Below are 22,500 nucleotides of genomic sequence, written 5' to 3' on the forward strand. Positions count from 1 at the left end.
ACATGAAAACAAAATTTTAATTTAGGGAAGGTCAGCTCTAAAATGGCAAATATCATAAAGTCGGTTGTATTTTTCTAACCATGGATTGATTTATTATCTCTTTCTTTTTTTAATGTTCTATATGTGTGATTATTTATTGTTGTTTTATACAAGGTTTTTGGGATAATAGAATGTCAACTTAACTTTGCAACACCAATTAATTATATATTTTTTGCTTTATGCAGATTTTATACGGTTGAAGCAGTGAAAAGATATAATTTCTTTCTTTTCGGTTCGCATCTTAGGTAATTGTTCTATTCAATATTTTAGCACTTCTTATGGACTATCAAATTAATTTTTTCCTGTTTGCTTTTCTTTTTTTCTCAGTTTTTATTTATCAATTGTTTGTTCATTGCAAAAGTCTATTTTTCTCATTTTTTTTATTTATCAATTGTTTTTAACATTTCAAAATCTCGAAATATACTTACTAATGAATACCATTTTCAATAATATTATCTTTGGGATAAGGATATAATATTATACTTCATAATTCATTGTACTCAAGTCTCCAAAACATAATTTTTATTTTTATGTTATATTAATTTCTAAATTTTCATTTTTAGCATATATTATATTATTATTTTGAAACTGGAAGCCTTTTAAGTTGAAAAAATGAATTACCAAAATATCCATTATAAGTTGAAAGACATTTTTACTGATTAGTCATGAACTGTTTTTTCAATATTCAAGTTATACAAAATTGTAAGAAAACATTTCATAAAATATTACCATTAAATCATATCATATATATATATATATATATATATATATATATATATATATATATATATATATATATAAAGCTAGATAAAAAAGAAGTGATGTGGCACCTCTCAATGGCCTAGGATCTTATTTATTTTTTTTGAGTTTTTTCATTAATCAATTTATTAAATTAATTAAAAAAAACAATCATATTCATTACATATAATTATATCATATGAAAGTTACAAAAAAATCTCCACCTATTTGTATTCTCTAATTAAATAACATGTCTCTTCAACTTCCTTCTACTTAATTCTTATGATTTAAATCATCTATAAATAGCAATCATCTATGGTGTTGTTGCATGTTCATTTATATTTTCTCCAACTTCATATTGTTGGTATTATTTTTTTTGTTTTTCAGCTTTATGAAGATTATAGATATATTTTTTAAAATTCTTCTTGTGTTACTATAGACAAACAAAAGTTTATCAAGATGAAGAAGAAAGTTTGAAGCCGGTGTAAGATTCGTCAAAGGAGATGATCAAAAATTAATTTTCTACAAGTCATCAAAATGAAGAAGAAAGTTTAATGGCGTTGGAAGATTCATCAAGAGTTGGTCAAATTATAATTTGAAAAAGTACAAGTTTCAATAATTTACAAATACATAGATGCACTTATTGTTGCTTATATAATTTTTCAATTAATTATTTATTCATCAAGATATGTACCCTTCAAGAACAAGATTATATTACAAAGCACACGTTTTGTATCAAGGGCAACATTATCTTCAACTGACTATTTTGTTGCTTAAATTTTTTTTTTTTGATATTTTCATCATACAAACTTTTGTCTTTCGAAAATACTATCCATACTCTATTGATATATAACATGTTAATATGACATAATTTCTCGATCAAGATTCCATCATCTTTTGTTTAGTTTCATCCGCTTCTTTTCATTCTAATTTAGATGATATAATACATTTTTTTCTTTTGTGGAATTTGAATTGACCAGAAAAAGAGATGAGATCCCCTCCATTAAGTTTTTATTTCGTATTTGTTAACACTTGTGTAAAATCTATATATAATATAAAGCTAGATAAAAGAAAAGTGATGTGTCACCTCTCTTTGGCCAAGAATCCTATTTAACTTTTTTCTCATTTTTTTGACATTTTTCTTATTTTTTTCTTCTTCCTAATAGTATAATTAAAATGAATGTGTCAATTATTATTATTTCTTCATTTATTCATGTTTTTTAATATACCAACTTAATTGTCTTTATTTTCATTACTTTCATGACTTTTGGTGATCATAACTCTTAAATTATATTGATATTCATAATAATAATATTGAAAGGTGAATAGTTGATTAATTGAATTAAATGATTCTTGGAGCTATTAAAAATAAAAGAAATAGATAAACAAAGAGGTAATTTGACACATGTCTATGATTTTCCAGACCATTCATTTTTTTTCTCCTTTTTTTTCTCATTTCTTTCACATTCTATCTAATTTTCAACTTATTAAACTTAATTTTAAACATGCAAAATCCATTAGTAACACCTAAAATTTCAAAAGTTTTTATCTAATAAGTAACAACCCAAAAGAAACGTCATTTGCTACTATTAATAATTAATTAATATGCCATTGTTATATTGTAGGAAAACGAACAAAAAAAAAAAAAACACTTGACATTCCCCAAGAAAGCTATATAATGGAATTTGAGGAAGGTCTTACTTCACTCCACCAAATTAGAATTTGCATCATGTAGGTAAAAAGTGAGAAAACACCTTTCCTTCTCAATTTGTTTTTACATCTTACAAAATATATGCATTCTGAAGAGAAATATTAAAAATGATCATATGGTTTATCATTCTCCAAAGACACTATGATGATAGAACGGATTGCGGTGTTATTTACGGTGGAGATTGTAAGGAATACTTTTAATACTTATATTTATTATATTACTAGTAAATGGGCCCGCGCTTGGCGCGGTTAGTTTATTTTTCTTTAAAATTTATTAGAATAGAACCTTTCTTGTATTTTGATGCTATAGCATTTTTATATTAATCTATTTTCAAGAGTATAGAGGTTATTCAATTGTAGTTTACCATTTGTTTTATTAAAAGAAAAAGCAAAATTACAAATTATAACACTATTTTCTCCTAGTGTTTTAAATTAAAATGCAATCTTCAAAAATTCGAATTTCATCTGTAATATAGTTATGATGGTGTTTGGGAATTGAAGTTGTTTACGAACAAAACATTAAGGATCCTTGAAAAGGGTGAAAGAGAAGTAAGAGATAATGGGAAAAAAGTTCAAAAGAGTACTTTGGTGCGAGAGGATAGTCATTATAGTGTATCATACAATTGTAATTAATTGCTAGTTTTAGTTCTATCATTTGAGTTTCTATTTTTTTTTACTCCGGTTAATATTAACATTATTATGACAACAATAAAAAATCATATAAATTTCTAGGCTTGATCTCTTGGAGAAGAAAATATATCTTTGGAGAATGTTGTAAAGAAATGTATTCTGTAAAAAGTTATTTGTGAATCTGCAGTAGTTGGATTTACCTAGAGTCTGTACTAACAAATACTTATAACAATAACTTTACAGAAACATAAAGAACAAAGTTTAAAACATGTACTAAAAAACAACAATTAATATCATAAGCATAAATTAATGACTGTAAAAAAATATACCAGGATCTGTAACAATATAATAGAATGAAACAGAAAGGAAAAATTGAGCTCATTGAATGCACAATGTTTCCTTAAGGAAATCATTTCCCTCTAGTACCCGAGTTTTAAAGAAATATATCCTCTTAGGATGAAACAATTTTATTCACCGGTGTAATGATACAACAACAATAGCGTCAATTAGTCACTCAACATGAGCAAAGTACACAAATATTTAATTGTGCAAAAGAAGAAGAAGAAGAAGAAGTAGTTCAGAATCAAATATTTAATTGTGCAGAAGAAGAAGAAGTTCAGAATTTTCGTTGTTTCAAAATGAGAGGGAACCCCTCTATTTATAGACAATAAATGGTAGTGTGAACAAATGTTTATTGTGCCTTACCGGAAAGGTCACAACTCTTTGGAGAAATCACAACTCTTCGGAAAGGTCACAACCTTTTATAAAGGTTACAACCTTTCATAAAAGTCGCAACTCTTCATAAAAGTCACAACTTTTCATAAAGTCACAACTTTTAATAAAAGTCTCAACTCTTCATAACAGTCACAACTTTTAATAAAAGTTAACCTTTCATAAAAGTCGCAACTCTTCATAAAAGTCACAACTTTTAATAACAATCACAATTTTTCATGAAAGGGAAGGCTAATTTTGGAAATAAATAAATTAAAAAGAAATGCTTGTTTGTGGTGGCGCCACATAGGCAGGCCTAGGTTCTCTTTATATATATATATATATATATGATTTGATATTTTATGTTATTGTCTTATAAATAGACACATTGTAAGACTTTGTAGAAATGATCTCATTCTTTTAAGTATGTATTTGATGCTTATTATATTCATGATTTTGTTTGACTCGAAGAATAAGAAGACTACTGAATGATGATCGGATTGAGCGAGTGGATGTTGGCAAGAAATCAAAAGATTATGCATTAATTTTGTATTTTTCTTCTTCTTTTTTTAATTATTAAGAACTAAGAATGATGTATTTATTTTTCCATTTGTTTTCTCTTCATTTATATGATTTTTTTTTTAGTTTATAGTTTTTGTTAGTTAAAAGTAATAATTTATGACTGCCTGATATTATAAATTTTTTTCATGATTTTTGAATTTCAAACCCTTCATCATAAGACTTTAAGTTATTATATTTTTTATATTTATCATATTCATACTTTTATTTGACTTGAAAACAATAAGATGAAGGCAATTGCACGGTGATCGACTTATTCGAATGTATGTGGACAAAAACTCATAGGAATGTGCATTGATTTCGCATTGTTTCTTCTTCTATTTTTCAGTGGTTTAGGACGCAAGAATGATGTTGCATTATTTTATTTTATTTTATGTGTTCTTTATTAATTCTATTTATTTTATATGAATATCTAAATCTAAATAATCTATTGTCTTAAATTTATAATTTCTATTAGTTTAAGTAGCAACATATGACTTTGTTGGAAGTATATATACTGCCTACTAGCCAAAAAATTCTTGTGAAATCAATTATAGGTGTGTGCGTAAATATATGCACACCTCTTTTATCTATATTATATTTAATAAAATTATTGATAGTATCAACATTTATAATCGCGCGAAGCGCGGTCAAGTTCACTAGTTATTATAAATTTGTAACTAAATAATATTAAATGACAGAAAGACAAATAAGTTGGGAAGTGTAACCATCACCTTATTGAATAGCTTTTATCTTTACGTATTCTTCTAGAATGTTCTCTAATTGGTTATGTGGTTAAATTTTTGACGTGCTAATTAATTACGTTTGTTTTTAAAAATAAAAATTTTATGTTTTTTAAATGAAAAGAAATATTTGTAAGTTGAGTTGGAAGCTAAATCATATAAGACCGTGAAAAATTGAAAAATAAAAGTAAGAATTTTTTAGGTATATTCTTAGGTATAGTACTATGACAGGATCTCTTTCATTTATTCCCTTTATTTTGATTGATTTTTAACAATTTTGTCTTTTTTAATAGGTGATGTTATCGCCATATAGAAAGGAATTAACCTTCAAAAATCTTGAAAACAAATTAAAATGATAGGTATACATTGTGAATGATCTTTTAGTGTGTTGCATACTTATAATTAATTATAGTTCTATTTCAAATATAATAATTTATTGTTAGATGTAAAATGACTATTTTAAATTGTAAGAGTGATTGTACTATATTACATTGGATTTGAGATACTTATAATGAAGTCATCTCCGGTGCATACTGCAAGCATCTAAACATGCACCCGTTATTTGAGTAGGTGCCTAGGAAGCAACAAATTCATGTTGAATGGTGCGTAATTAGGAAATTCGTAAGGGTGTATAAAAAATGAAACGACTATAATCAGTTATGTATGAAAATTTAAAGGGTTATATCATTATAAATAGGCTTGTACCCTCTACTGTATGGAATTCAAATGGATACATCGAAACTATGACAAACATACACTTGTGTTTTATTTAGTGTGGTCTTATCTCTATGAATACATTTTATGTATAATTTTATTTTATGTTGCATTTTTAGGCAGATCCTTCTATTTGTATCATTTGAAATGATAAACTTGTATTTTTTTTATATGTGTGCTACATAAGTTCTTTCATAAGTTAAATATTAATTAATCATAATGTTTTTAGAACTTTTTCACCTCCTAACTTAATTGCAAGCTAAAGAATCATAAAGTGATCATATTCATTAGTAAGTAACAAAGTGATCCATTAATCATTATATATATATATATAATTTATTTTGATTCGATGAGAAGATTCTTGAATTTTAATTGGTTATGGGAGAAGGTGTAGACAAGAACTCCGAAAATTATGTAGTAATTCTATCCTCCCTTTTTTCCCCATATGCATTGTTATGATTAAAGTTTTAAGAAGGATGTGTATATTATATTTTTTTCATGTATATTTTTTGTGTGTTTTCTCCCTATTAGACTTCTTTAGTTTATTTTTCTACGATTTTCTATATTTTTATCAGGCTCAAATTAGTTATTTGTGACTTTAGCGAAAGTTTGCTATTACTAACCAAAGTTCAGATATACCGTTGGTTACTTTATAAGGATCGGAATTGCTTTTAAACATTCAAATGCACTCCTTGTTTGGTGTTTCTTGTCACACTTTTAATGACTAATTATTTGTAATTGTTGCATTTTATTTCTCATTACATGCATGTTTTCATAGAATTGTAATCGTTCTAACAATCTAAAATAAAATTACATGGGACACACGTGCAACACACGTACCCAGAGACTAGTATTATTATAAGTGGGAAGCTCTCAAGTTAAAAGTTGAATTACAAAAATATCCTTTAACTAAAAAAAGAGATTTTTAAATAAATGATTGTAATATAATTCTATATTTATTAAGCTTTAATTGCTTTGTATACTAAAATAATAAATGGAAAATGAAAAAACCAAACAGACGATGATCAGATGATAATTTTGATACTTAAAAACTTTTGATTTTTTGTGTTAGAGAAAAGAACCCTTTCCTTTCTTCATTTACTTTTTTTAAAACAATAGACCAATAACTTTCTAAATTATTTGTGATGACCCGGTAGGTCATTTTTGAAAATTTTGAACTATTCGTTTAACGTGAGTTAATTAATGGAAAAATTACAGAAATTTCACCTTTTAGTTTACTTATTACCATTATCCCCTATAAGTTTTACAAATTTCCAAAATCCCTCATTTTCGCGCATCAGATTAGAGTATCATGTATAAAATGTACATCAGATTAGTGTATCATGTATAAAATGTAATGTATGTTACTTAATGATTAATGTATCTCGCGCATCAGATTAGTGTATCAACGTTTATATTATTGTATCCGTTTGAGGGATTTCTGTAATTATAAATTTTTAAGGGATAGATTGTAATTTTGCCTTAAAAGTATATGATTTTTGTAATTTGCCCTTAATTAATTGGTGGGTGATTGTAGATAAATGACTTAATCGATAGTTAATGGGCTAAAGTGATAATTTATTTAAGGCCCTATACCATTTAGCCTATATTTTATAAAATAAGTGAGTAACATTTATCACTTTTAGTACATAATTAATTCAGAAAAAGAAATAAAAAGGAAAAGAAGAAAAGGGCGAAGGGTTCTGGCATCACGGCTTAGGAACCGCTTCAGGTAAATCTCAACAAAAGCTTTCAATTTCTGCCTGCATTAAATTGCTCTGCTAGGCTTTCCTTAATTGTTGTACACATATGTGAATATATATATATATATATATATATATATATATATATATATATATATATATATATTATAGTATGTAATTGGATATGTGTATAATGATCTTAAAAGTTAACTAACAAATCACGTGATTGGTTGTAAATTGGGATGATTTTAGAATCAGATTGTTAATGGGTAATCAGTTCTTTCCGTGAATGATTGGTGATTTGGTTTAATTTCTTATTATTATCACATTATGAGTTAGGTTTTGGCATAATGAGATAGAGAATTAAATATTAGATCTATCGTATCATATAAATACCATTCGAATTATGATATTAGAAAAGAATTGGACTTAACCCTAAGCTTTGAAACTTAGGAACTTGATTATAGATCTGGGTGATCTTTTGGGTCTAGGCTAAACCTATAGTAATATGGGTGTTGTTAGTTTCGAAATCTTATTGTGAATATGTACTTGAATAGATTGCATTGATTTGGAAGCTCAACGAAAAGGGAAAGCTCAAGTCTCGGAGTGATTGTTTGGTTATTTAAGGCAAGTGGATTTCTAAACCCTTGTTAAGTGTATGAAATTCGTGTATTTCCTTATAATATGTGTTTGACGGTAATGCGACTTGGTGATGGGTTGACTTATCCACATTGATTAATTCTAATGATGAAAAAGGGGTAATGAAAGATATGTGATTAATTGTTTGTGTGATGTGTTGAGAATGGTTTGAAAGGCTTGTTAAATCATTGTTGATGTTGTATCATGATTGTGTTGTTGTGAATTGTGCAATGTTAGGAAAATGGTCATCTCCTCATTATTTGTGTGAACATGTTATTTGCATTGTTTTGAGACGTGGTTGTGACAAGTGTTATGTGAATTGAGAAAGAATAAGAAATTAAAGAGGATGTACCATTTCGAGGGACGTATCGCGCGCGCGCCCGATGGATACTATATTTCGAGGGTCGTATTGCGCGCCGCTATGGTTACTATTATCGAGGGTCGTATCGCGCACCACGATGAATGCATGGACAGATATGTCCCCCATGGGTTCCAGACTGAGAGACAGCGGGTGTGTATCACTAGGTCAGACATGCATCACTATACTTGACATTGCATTGCACATATTTATCATTAGTGAACTTGATATTGTGTTTTGCTGAGCTTGTGAGTGCCTTTCTGTAAATTGTGAACTATTAGGTTGGGCTGGTTTTATGCAGGTTGTAGTTGTGGAGGTTCGGTTGGGGCGTAAGGAGTACCCGTATTCTATCCCCTTAGCTTGTGTTTAGAGGTTTACTTGCTGAGTACTGTGTGGTTTGGTACTCACCCCTTGCTACTACATATTTTTTGTAGGTTACTAGCCCAGACCTTTGTGTATTTTCTCTTCTCCTTGTCTGAGGCTTCTTGTGGAGGTTTGTGAGGAAACTGCTTGTCATTTCAGCAGACCTTCTTTCTTCTTAATTATGATCTTGTTCTATTCTAGAAATAAGGTCATTTGAGACTTGTGTTTTCCTTTGAATCAATTGTAATACTTTAGAGACTTGTACACGTGACAACCAGATTTTGGGGGTATTTTTGAGTTCATTATGAAATTTCTGCATTTTATTGTAATGGTTGAGTTTTAGGCTGACTTGTCTTGGTGGGATAAGACGAGTGTCATCACGTCCATTTTTGGGTCGTGACATTATCTAATCTTTCCTCTTTCCCAATATCAATAACTCTCTCTAATCTTTTCTCTTCCTCAATTAAATCGTAAGTTAATATATAATTATATATGTTGAATGAAAGATGAAAGAACTTCCTGAATATATCGTTAGCTAAAATAATGATAAGAAATAATAATTCTCTCATTTTACAAGCTTTCCAAAATTAGTTTATACATTTTCGGAATGATTAGAAATAAAAATAGATATATAATTTAATAAAATAATTACTAAAAAAACTTAGTACAATGTATGTTATTTATTTATGCCAATAACTCTCTAAATTATCTAATCTTTCCTCTTCCCCAATTTATTACTCAATTAAATCGTAAGTTAATATATAATTATATATATTGAATGAAAGATGAAAGAACTTTCTGAATATACCGTTTCATATTCCTTTTTTGTGCACCTAGTATATAATTTATATAAATGCATATTATCATATAAGGTAATAGGACTGCTTCACTACAGTTGCAACGTAATATTATGATATATTTTTTTGCCTCATTTTCTTTTCATTGCTTTAATTTTTTTTTATGTTTCATGTCTGATGTAGTGTATTTCTTTGCTTATAACAGGGCATATAGGTGAATAATTTTTCTTCCATATTATTTTCATTTGTAAATCATAAGGTATGTGCGTTTATATTCTCATTCATTCCTGATTTTTTAATAATGTAGATGCATTCTACTGTTTATTGAGTTTCACAATTGGAGTGGTAGTTCCTTCAAATAAATATTAGTAAAAGACATTTCAAATGTCGTGAAAAAGACATATTTAGAGTTGATTTATTTTGTAAGCACATTTGAATGTTGCATATGATCGTGGTGAGAGAAGGACCAAAATAGTCCCTCATATTTGGGTTAAGACTCAAAGTCATTTTTGAGTTTTCACATGGAGCACTAATAGTCTCTCATATTTGCAATGTTGGTGCACTTTTGGTACTTCCCTAAACTTTGCCTATTTTTTAACATTAATTTTGTTCATAATTTTATGTAAGGAATGTCCCATCGTCTTTTTATATAATTAGTAGAAATAATAACTCTATGTGAGAGAAGGTGAGAAGAAGAACACCTTGTTCTGTTCGGTATAAATATTACTGCAGCTAAATTAAGAACATTTTAACATATGACATTGCAAGAAAAGAAAAAAAATGTACTATCTCACATGAAATCGTCGTGATGAACCTCTAAACTTTACTTGCAATACGATTTCTACTAAACAAAACAAAGTGTTTTTCTTCTCACAATCTCTCACATGGAGTTATTATTTCTACTAAATATATAAAATGCCGATTAAACATTCCATACATAAATTATGAATAAAATCAATGTTAAAAAAAGGCAAAATTTTGAAGGAGGACCAAAAGTGCACCAATATTGCAAACGTGAGGGACTATATATTAATGCTCCATGTGAAAACTCAAGGATGACTTTGAGTCTTAACCCAAAAATGAGGGACTATTTTGAACCTCTCTGATCGTGGTAGTCCTTTCTCATTTTCTATTTCCTTTTTCACTCTTAAAAAGATAAAAAATGATTTCTTTCCTAATGTAATCACCATTAATTTACCTTCTTTTGTCATATAAAAGTGATAGTCAATTCACGAATTTATAAAAAAAGAACTATAATAATGGATACGAGGAGAGAAATCAAATACATTTTGCATTTGAAATAGGTAATTGATATATATATGTCGTGTCGAACAAATAGTTAATTTAATTTGTAGTTTTAGTGATAAAGTTTGGTTATTTTTTAGAGTGTGCAGTTTATTTTCATCATTATAAATTAATTAATTACATACGCTTTAAATTCATTGTAATACAATGTAAAGTACCTTGGATATTATTAATTATTTCTATTTTCCATCTTCCTATGTATTAACTTTTCTCATAATCTATTCATCTTCCTTTGCCTCAAAACATTATTGTCAGATATATATGTCACTGATATTATTATTTTTTTCTACTCTTTACCATGCTACTATATCTTATGTGTCAATTTAGCTATCAAAAAATTTCCAGGTAGAATTATTCTTGAAAAGCTCGATGTTTCCGAAGTTATTTCCTGATCTATTTCCCAAGTTATTATAGATCTTAAGAGCATTGAATACTTATCTGTTAAATTGAAGCAAATTACTCTAATATGAATTTTATCACATCTACATCTTTATCTATTGTACTCAAATTTGACCTTTCTATAGCAATCAATTGATTAGTGTTTTATTAGTAGTAACTCTCTGATGAGATGTAATTTAAGCATTTTCCCTTGATTTTGTGGCAGAACAACACTATTATATTATATATAGATATAACATATTTGCATCATAAGAACACCTAGACTATTCTACAAAATGAACTTGTAATTTTCTTTGTTACATTTTCTATTTCTCATTACATATATATATATATATATATATTATCGAATAAGTGTATACAAATTAACATGGGACACATGTAAAACACATGCCCAAAACTAGTACTATTATAAAAAGAGAAAATGGTCTAAAACCCCCCCAACCTATACCCGAAATCCCAACTACACACTCCAACTTTAAGGGTGTTCTATTACCCCCTGAACTTTATATTTCTCTATTTTCTACACGCTTAAACGCTGACCTGTCATAGGAGGTGTTCTCACCTCCTCTAGGCGCGTTAGAAGGTGAATTTTGACGAAAATTTCTGAGAAAATAGTCATCTTCCCCACCCTTAAAATAAACCATTGTTTCTTCTCCATAGCAACAAAGACCAAATTCTCATACAAAAATTAAATTGGGTTTACATCAAATTCAATTGAACTCCCTAATGAGAATGTTTTTTTCCTTTTTATTGTAGATCCTTTAATTATTAATCTCAAATTTCAATTAATCAATGAAAGGATTCAATCTCAATTGACCTCCATTAATGGCATTGCTAGTGCTTTCGTTTGTTCTCCCTCTTTTGTTGCTCGACCATCAACCATCACTGTCGCCACCTCCGGCGAAACCCAAACCACCAACAAAACCCCGTTCTCCTCTTCCCCTCTCCTCTTATCTCTCTCCCATTCCGAGACAACCACCATGAAGATCTACCTCTGTTCTCACAACAAGGTCGACTACAATAACAACAAAACCTTGCGGCTGCACTGCTCCAACCATCGAGCTCCGACGAAGCAAGCAAAACTCCGACGTAGCAGGGATATGCACAGATCCTTTTAGATTATTTTTCAATGTTCTCCAACAAGCAAAACTCAAATATCGCTGGACAAGCTCCCCCTATCAATAATCTTTGTTTCTCACAATTCCATAGGAATTTGAAAGAATTGGGGGAAGAAATTACCTTAGAGATTTTAAGAAATTGGGATAGTATAGGAAAAAGTGGAAAGGAATTATAAAAAAATTGAAAAAGATAAATAAATTAGTTGAATTTTCACCTGTAAAACGCGTGAAGTTCACAGGCCAACACAGATCTGGTTATGGCTTTTTAGGGGGTGTAATTATTACAGTTTTAAACAATTCAGGTGGGTGATAGGACTCCCGTAAAGTTGGAGTGTGTAGTTGGGATTTCGGGTATAGGTTGGGGGGGTTTTAGACTATTTTCTCTTATAAAAATAAGGAAAAAGGGTAAAAAAAATGCCATCCATTTATAGTTTGGCTCAAAAATGTCCTTACCGTCAATACTTTGGTTCAAATATGCCCTTAAACTATGCGAAAGGAACAAAAATACCCTACGTTTGTAGTTTGATCCAAAAATGCCCTTATTGTTATTTAATGAGTCAAAATGCTCATTTTTCAAATAAACATATTATTATTTTCTTTTTGACACATTCTTTTCCAATTAATATTTTAAAAAAAAAAAAATTAGCAAATGTTTATCTTACTTCAATTCAGAAAATAATAAAAAATGAAAGTATTCTTATTTTATTATCATTATTTTTTATCGTTATATGAATATAAATTAATGATGGATATACTATGATTTTACATATATGACATATATTATCTGTCGAAAGGGTACATGAAATTATTCTATTTTAATTGATAAAATGAGATTAAGGAGAAAAAAAATATTTCCTACATTTTTTTTGTTAAAGTGATTTTAGAAGAAAGAAAACAAGAATAATGTTCTTTAATAATATTTAAAATAGGAAGAAGATGTATTTAAAAAGAAAAAAATAATATATTTATTCGGAAAAGGGCATTTTTGACCCATTTTGTAACTATAGGGGCATTTCTGGATCAAAGTATTGACTGAAAGGGCATTTTTGAGCCAAAGTATTGACAATAATGACATTTTTGAGCCAAACTATAAACGGAGGATATTTTTATTCCTTTCACATAATTTAGAGGCATTTTTGACCTTTTTCCCTAAAAATAATAAGAAGTAACCAATAAATATAAGATTACTAGGGGGGCAGTGTGTACCCCAATTAAATTATAGAGTTGTGTAATATTAAATTGTAATTATCCTGTGAAATGGCTACAAAATCCGTTGTAAAAGCATCATTATTATTTATATGTAAATCTCTTGGTAGTGTGGCATCATTGCACTTTCGCATGTCGTCTAGTTCATATTTATATGTAAGTCCTGATTGTATTGTCAGCACATCATTAGTAATTGTATGTTTTGTAATAGCCAACTCAAATTTCCCAGTAAGTAGCACAACCCCAATAGAAAAAAGTGTGGATTAAATAAGAGTTTGTCCTTATTTAGTAAGATGCATGTGCTCTTCATGTTAAGCTCTGGATCACATTTTCATTTTACTTCCTTTCATGGAACCTTCCACTTAATGTTATACATGAATATAAGCCAGTGTTAATTGAGTATGATAACATAGGAAGAACCTCTCTTGAACTTCTAAAAGGAATTTGGTGGATTCATATTCTCTCCAACCCGTAAGCAAAAGGTTAAAAAACTTTGTCTATTGTGTAGTACAACAGTCTGGAAGATAGGGGAAGGGTTATTTGTGGAATTTTAAAAAATCAAAGTGAATGCTGGGGTGAGGTTTTCCTTTATATATATACTAGATAATGTGGCCCGTGCTATGCCAATAATATAAATGGTATGTTTTGGGGCTAATAACCGAGTTTTTGAAGCGATTGTTTGCATGGATAAAGGAATAAGTTTTTTTTTATCACAAACATGTACTTTCTTTGACGTTATTTAAGGCATAATAAGACTACCCACATACAACATTTTTGAAATATTTTATATTGTCAATTATCATGATTTATAGTATTTTTACGATAGATTCACTTCAAGAATCAGTGGAATTTTTTGTATTTTTTTCAAAACATATTTTATATTGTCAATTATCATGATTTATAGTATTTTTACGCAATTTTTAAATATAAAAAAAAATAAAAAATAAGACAAATAAATTAAAATGGACCCAATATATGTTATTTTTGTTGTCTCAATTTATGTGACACAAATGAAATTTGGAGAGTCATCCAAATTTTCAAAATTTTTTTTAAAATGTTTTAAGTTATTAATTATTGTGATTTATGATATTTTTATGTAACTTTCAAATAACGTACATTACTGGTCACTTTGTCCTAATTTATGTGATATGAATAAAATTACAAAATTAACCCTTTTAAAATGTCTTTAAGATATTTTAAGTTGTTAATTATTATTATTTATAATATTTTTTTGGTAATTTTAAAATGATATGTGTTATTTTTTATGTCCCAATATATGTGAGCCTGATAGAATTCTGAGAGTCAACGTATTGTATTATATAGCTTTTAAATATTTTAAATTGGTAATTATTGTAATTTTTAATGCTTTTTAAGTCATTTGTAAATGATATATGTTGCTTCCTTGATTGAGACTTTTCCATTTGTGACACATATATATAGATATTTGGTGCCCGTGCCAGCACAGGCCCAATAAATATTAATTTTTTTTATTTTAATTTATGTGATATAAATGGAATTTGAAGATCAGTCGATTTTTTATATGTTTTCTTAAAAATATATTTGAAGTTATTAAATTGTTGTGATTTATAATATTTTTGCGTTAGTTTTGAATAATATAGGTTACCTATGTTTCAATTCACGTGAATAATCATAAATATTTTCAGTTGTTAATTTATTGTGAATTCTAGAAATTTTGACGTTATTTTCAAATAGTACATGTTACTTATTATATTCCAATTAGTCAACCAAAATTCTTATATGATTTAAAAATATTTTTAATTGCTAATTATTGTGATTTATAGCATCTTTTATGTAACTTTTAATAATATATAATTTGTTTAAATTCATATGACAATGATAAGATTTCAAGAGTCAACGCAATAAAAATTTAAATTTTTTAAAAAGTTGTACCTCTAATATATTTTGTAGCTAAAATATACTCTCTCCGTCCACTTGTATTTGTCATGTTGCTATTTTTGAAAGTCCATTTGACTAATTTTGAAAGTTAAATCAGATTGTATTAATTCGATATTTAAAAAAAAATGCAAAATCTATGCAAAAAGTACTATAAATTGTAATTTTTTGCCTATGAATATGATGAAAAAACACATTATAAAATATTAGTTAAATTTTTTATAGTTTGACTCTAAAAAGGAAATCATAACAATTAAAAGTGCATAGAGAGAGTAATAAATAGGTAATTAAATTTCAAGAAGTTTAAAATAAAAGGTTGGAAAAAAGAATTAGATAGACAACATATATTGAAAATTGAAAACATATAAATAATAAATGGGCCCAAATAAGGTCAAACTTTTTAGCTAATAAAGTAGTATGTAATTAATGGTGTTAAATTGTCCAATAATATAAATTTTAAAGGTACAACCATAAAAAAAGAATGTACAACACTATGAAGTACATATCATCCAACACTTATCATGTGCTAAGTAATAGATATTTTCACTTATTATATATAATAATATATATATTCTACTTATATATAAGAGTGAGTTTATGATGGGACATTTGAATGTTCCATCATAAACTCCCTATATAATACATAATATAATAATATAATATAATAAATTATTTTTTCTACTATATAATATATATAATATATATTTATTTTCTAAGGGAGTTTATATAATATATAATATAATATAATATAATATATACATAAACTCCATTTTATTATATAGTAGAAAATAAATATAATATATATATATATATAATATAATATATAATAATATAATATAATAAATCACTTACAAATGACTTAAAATATTTAATATTTAAAATTCTACCATAAGATAGGTTGACTCTCAAAATTCTATCCGGGTCACATATATTGAGACAGAAAAAATAATATATATCATTTTAAAATTACCAAAAAAGTATTAAAAATAATAATAATTAACAACTTAAAATATCTGGAAGACATTTTAAAAGGGTTAATTTTGTAATTTTATCCATATCACATAAATTAGGAAGTTATTTGAAAGTTACATAAAAATATTATAAATCACAATAATTAATAACTTTTAAAAATTTTTTTAAAAAAAAGTGCAAATTTGGATGACTCTTCAAATTTCATTTGTGTCACATAAATTGAGACAACAAAAATAACATATATTGCGTCCATTTTAATTTATTTGTCTTAATTTTTATTTTATATTTACAAATTGCGTAAAAATACTATAAATCATGATAATTGACAACATAAAATATGTTTTGAAAAAGATACAAAAAATTGCACTGATTCTTGAAGTTAATCTATCATAAAAATACTATAAATCATGATAATTTACAACATAAAATATTTACAAAAAATATACATATAAAAAATTTCGATTGATTCTTGAAATTAATCTATCGTTAAAATTTATGTATAAAATACAATAAATCGTGATAATTGACAACTTAAAATATTTATTAAAAATGCACAAATAAAGTAATTGACTGATTCTTAAAATTAATCTATCAATGTCACATAAAATGAGACAAAAGTAGTAATATGTATTATTTAATGTCAAATTACTGAAAACTACGTAAAATGTATTGTAAATCTTAACAATTAACAAGATTTGATTAACTCTTGAAATTTTATCTATGCTACATACATTGAGACAAATGGAGTAATATATATTAAGTATTTACAAATTACGTAAAAATATTATAAATTACATTATTAACAACTTAAAATATTTAAAAATCATATTAAATTTAAATAACTCACTATATTTTATCTGTGTCACATACATTAGGACAAAAAATAATAGCTATTGGGCCCGTGCGTAAGAGAGTTTATGCCGAAGTATAATATATAATATTCAATGACTCTCCAAATTTCATCTGTGTCACATAAATTGAGACAACAAAAATAACATATATTGGGTCCATTTTAATTTATTTGTCTTATTTTTTAAATTTTTTTATATTTAAAAATTGCGTAAAAATACTATAAATCATGATAATTGACAACATAAAATATGTTTTGAAAAAGATACAAAAAATTCCATTGATTCTTGAAGTTAATCTATCGTAAAAATACTATAAATCATGATAATTGACAGCATAAAATATTTCAAAAAAAATACATTTAAAAAAATTCGATTGATTCTTGAAATTAATCTATCGTTAAAAATTATGTAAAAAAATTTGACTGATTCTTAAAATTAAATCATGATAATTGACAACATAAAATTGTTCAAAAATGTTGTATGTGGGTAGTCTTATTGTGCCTTGAATAGCATCAAAGAAAGTACATGTTTGTGATAGAAAAACTTATTCCTTTATCCACGCAAACAATCGCTTTAAAAACTTCGTTATTAGCCCCAAAACATACCATTTATGTTATTGGGCCCGTGCATAGCATGGGCAACAAAATCTAGTGATAATAAGAAAAAGAAGTACCTTCACTTTAAATTGATCATTATATAAGACAAACTTTTATAATAAAAATTCAAATAGTAACTTTGAAAGTAAATATTATATTTAAACTAATAATATATTTATCATACCAGTAACAAGATAATAATTAATAACTATCCAAACAAGTTGTAACAAATGCAACCATTAATTTGTTAGTCTCATCAATGAAATCTGCCGAGTATAGAAATATTGTTTTTGACGAAAATAGATTCTTGAAATAGAAAAGGTTCCGTTCAGTCACAGTTAAACGTCTCAACTACGAATGAGCTCACTTCTCTGCCACCAGCGGCTTCTCTCTTCCTGCAAAGACCTTACCTTTCTTCTCCAAATTCATGCTCGTATAATCACCTCAGGCTTTAGTTTCAACATTTCCACCACAACCCATCTCATAAACTTATACTCTTCCTTCAAAAAATGCGATTTTTCTCGCACCCTTTTCGATTCTACACCAAACCCACCTGTAATTTTGTGGAATTCAATGATCAGAGCTTATATCAGAACAAATCAGCATCAAGAAGCTCTGAAAATGTACAGTTCAATGTTGGAAGAAAAGGGTATTCACCCGGATAAGTATACATTTACTTTTGTGCTGAAAGCCTGTACTATAATGTCTGATTTTGAAAAGGGTATCAAGATTCATGAAGAGATACTGAATAGGAATCTTGAAAATGATGTCTTTATTGGGACTGGGATTATTGATATGTATAGTAAAATGGGTGATTTGGAGAGTGCAAGGAAGGTGTTTGATAAAATACCTGACAAGGATGTTGTAGTTTGGAATGCAATGATTTCTGGGGTTGCACAGAGTAAAGAGCCGGTTAAGGCTGTTGATCTTTTCAAGAAGATGCAATTTGTTTGTCAAATTAATCCTAGTTCAGTGACGTTATTGAATTTGCTTCCTGCAGTTTGTAAATTAATGGATATGAGGGTGTGTAGGTGTATACATGGTTATGTGTATAGGAGAGTGTTTCCAGTTTCGGTTTATAATGCGTTGATCGATACGTATGCCAAATGTAATTATTCTAATGTTGCTCGTCGAGTTTTTGATGAGTTGAGGGGGAAAGATGATGTTTCATGGGGTACAATGATGGCAGGTTATGCATATAATGGGAACTTTTATGAAGTTTCGGAATTGTTTGATTGCATGAAGAGGATGGGCTTGAAGATGAGCAAAGTAGCAGCTGTAAGTGCATTGGTTGGTGCTGGTGAAATGGGCGATTTAGAGAGAGGGATAAAAATTCATGAATGGTCAATTCAAGAAATGATTGATTCTGACGTTATGATTGCTACTTCTTTGATGACAATGTATGCAAAGTGTGGAGTGCTAGACAAGGCTAGAGATCTGTTTTGGGGAATTGGGGAAAGAGATTTGGTTGCTTGGTCTGCAGCAATAGCTGCTTTCTCACAATCAGGATATCCTCAAGAGGCGATCTCTCTGTTTCGAGATATGCAGAATGAGTATTCACAGCCAAACAATGTTACTCTGGTGAGCGTAATCCCAGCCTGTGCTGAGCTAAGGGAAGTGAAATTAGGAAAGAGTGTCCACTGTCATGCCATCAAAGCCAGTATGGATTCTGATATTTCAACGGGAACTGCCTTGGTTTCCATGTATGCTAAGTGCAACCTGTTTACTTCTGCACTTTATATTTTCAATAAGATGCCACTAACTGAGGTAGTGACATGGAATGCTCTAATTAACGGGTATGCCCAAATTGGTGACTGCTATAATGCATTAGAAATGTTTTGCCAATTAAGGTTATCTGGATTATACCCAGACCCTGGGACAATGGTTGGTGTACTTCCAGCTTGCGCCTCCCTTGGTGATGTACGCTTGGGGACATGCCTTCATTGTCAAATTATCAGACACGGGTTTGAGTCAGACTGTCATGTGAAAAATGCTCTAATTGACTTGTATGCCAAATGTGGAAATTTATCTTTGGCTGAGTTCATGTTCAACAAAACTGAGTTCTCTAAGGATGAGGTGTCCTGGAACACAATGATTGCAGGATACATGCATAATGGACTTGCAAAAGAAGCCCTTTCCGCATTCCATTCCATGAAATTTGAATCATTTCAGCCCAATGTGGTGACACTTGTGAGCATCCTGCCTGCGGTGTCACATTTGACATACTTGAGAGAGGGCAAGACTATACATGCCTACATAATCAAGTGTGGCTTTCAGTCCCATAAGCTTGTAGGGAATAGTCTTATCGATATGTATGCCAAATGTGGTCAACTTGACCTATCTGAGCGTATATTTGAGGAGATGAAGAACACTGACAGTGTTTCTTGGAATGCTTTACTTACAGCATATTCTATGCATGGGGAAGGTGATTGTGCTCTTTCTGTTTTCTCTCTAATGGAAGAGAGAGACATCGAAGTTGATTCTATATCCTTCCTTAGTGTCTTGTCTGCCTGCAGACATTCAGGCTTGGTTGAAGAAGGAAGGAAAATATTCCACTGCATGCGTGACAAATATCACATCGAACCAGATGTGGAACACTATGCCTGTCTGGTAGACATGTTAGGACGTGCTGGCTTGTTTAATGAAATTATGGATCTACTCAACACAATGCCTATGGAACCAGATGGTGGAGTTTGGGGGGCCTTGTTGGATGCATCTAGAATGCATTCTAATATTGAGATAGCAGAAGTTGCTTTGAAGCATCTTGTCAAAATTGAGCGAGGAAATCCAGCTCATTATGTGGTATTATCAAGTTTATATTCTCAATCTGGTAGGTGGAACGATGCAGTACATACTAGAGTAAAAATGAACGAAATTGGATTGAGAAAGAATCCAGGCTGTAGTTGGGTTGAGGTGAAGTAGGGGACATTAAATTTTGTGCAAGTGCAATAGAGATGGCCCTTGGTATTACTCTTTGTTGACCTGGTCTGATGGTGGCAATCCAACTGGTGAAGAATCTCCATGATTTTGCAGGTTACTTACAACTTCAAGGTTGATCTCTAATATCTGCAAAATATGGCAAGCTTCAAGCTCCACCCCTCCACAGCTCCACCTATAAATTGTAGGATTTACAACTGATCATATGGCTCCTACAGTTGGGGGGAAACAAAACATGCTTCATAATAATTACTTCCTCCGTCCTATTTTATGTGATGTCTGACTGGGCACGAAGTTTAAGAAAACAGTAAAGCCTTCTGAAACTTGTAGTCTAAAACAAGCCATATCTATTTGTGTGGTTTTAACCTTTAAGTCATCTCACTAAGGGTAAAATGGAAGTTTAAAGTTGATTTGTTAATTGTTTGGGGACAAATTAAAAAGGGAAGTGTATAGCATGTATTGGGATGGAGGGAGTTTATGAAGACATGATTCTTAGGTGAAAACGTGAAAAAGGTCTTACATTTCTTCCTGAAGGAGGAACTAGAGCTACAACTGATATTTAATCGTGTGGGACCTTAATGTTTTCAACGTTGGAAAGGATCACCACGTGGTTTACTTGCTGAAACATGACCCGAAGCAAGACGAAATCTGCAAATGGTGGGATATACAACATCTCAATTTTTTATGTTAATTTCTGCAACTTCATGTATTCCTTTCTTGCTTTCTCCTTTTGTTTTGTATTTGTCGTGTTTACATGAGTTGATATTAGTCTGTTTCAAGTAAATTTCTTGTGTTTCTACATTGGGAGTTCATGTAAATAGCAAGTCTTGTATTTAGTTGGGGGTTTACAAGGGGAGTGGTGTTTGAGTTGTGTCTTTCAAATGAATAGTTAAACATGATGGACACTTATCATACCAACCTCTTTTTTCAAACTTTTTACTAGCTAGATATCTGCTGTTTCTGAGATAATCTTTTTGTTTCCATTAATTATGTTCATAGGTGATGTTTGATTGCGTCCTTTGAATAATGCATTCTGCCTGTACTTCTATCTATTCTTGCGATCTTCTCATTGATTTGTGGTTCTCCAAAGATGCTTTATATGTTCTATTTTGTTTCTAGCAAAATAGATGTTTACTATCTCCGGTTTTGATGGTTCCTTCAACTGATATTAAGATGCTGTTTTCCGTTGCAGGTTCTTCAAAGCTCCCAACTTTCAATTAATATACAATTATATCTTACATTTACATGTGATTTCTGGTTGGAAGTTTTGATCTTTTGAACAACCCCATTTTGAGTTTCTCTCTTCAATTGTAGGGACGGGAATCTTTCCCTAATCGTGATGGCGTTGAGGGCTTATGTGAAGCTCCAACTTATAGGCAACATTTTCTGTATTTCCAGCAACAACATAAGTTGGAAAGGAAGTACTTTGGGCTGTTTAAAGGTCTGAAGTGAATTGGTGCCGAAATACACCCAGTTCTCCACATTTCTTTGCTCAACAA

General features: G+C 29.2%; 1 protein-coding gene across 2 annotated transcripts; it reads left to right on the forward strand.

Moving 5' to 3' along the window:
• The first annotated feature begins 18,368 nt into the window (after window positions 1-18,368).
• On the forward strand, window positions 18,369-22,498 carry LOC125818612 (pentatricopeptide repeat-containing protein At2g39620). Of its 2 annotated transcripts, none has more exons than XM_049498112.1 (2): window positions 18,369-21,308; window positions 22,316-22,498. In XM_049498112.1, the coding sequence occupies exon 1, from the start codon at window positions 18,422-18,424 to the stop codon at window positions 20,984-20,986; it is 2,565 nt and encodes an 854-aa protein (XP_049354069.1). In that variant the 5' UTR covers window positions 18,369-18,421; the 3' UTR covers window positions 20,987-21,308; window positions 22,316-22,498. The 2 variants fall into 2 exon arrangements, with proteins under 2 accessions (XP_049354069.1, XP_049354070.1); XM_049498113.1 differs by having other exon boundaries at window positions 18,369-21,097.
• The last annotated feature ends 2 nt before the right edge of the window (window positions 22,499-22,500 follow it).

This window comes from Solanum verrucosum, unplaced genomic scaffold, assembly GCF_900185275.1.
Source record: "Solanum verrucosum unplaced genomic scaffold, falcon-dt-bn FXZP01000252.1, whole genome shotgun sequence".
NCBI classification, from domain to species: Eukaryota; Viridiplantae; Streptophyta; class Magnoliopsida; order Solanales; family Solanaceae; genus Solanum; species Solanum verrucosum.

What these genes read in the sequence shown, in the direction of transcription:
- LOC125818612 (XM_049498112.1), top strand. Translation starts at nt 18,422, where the DNA reads ATGAGCTCACTTCTCTGCCACCAGCGGCTTCTCTCTTCCTGCAAAGAC.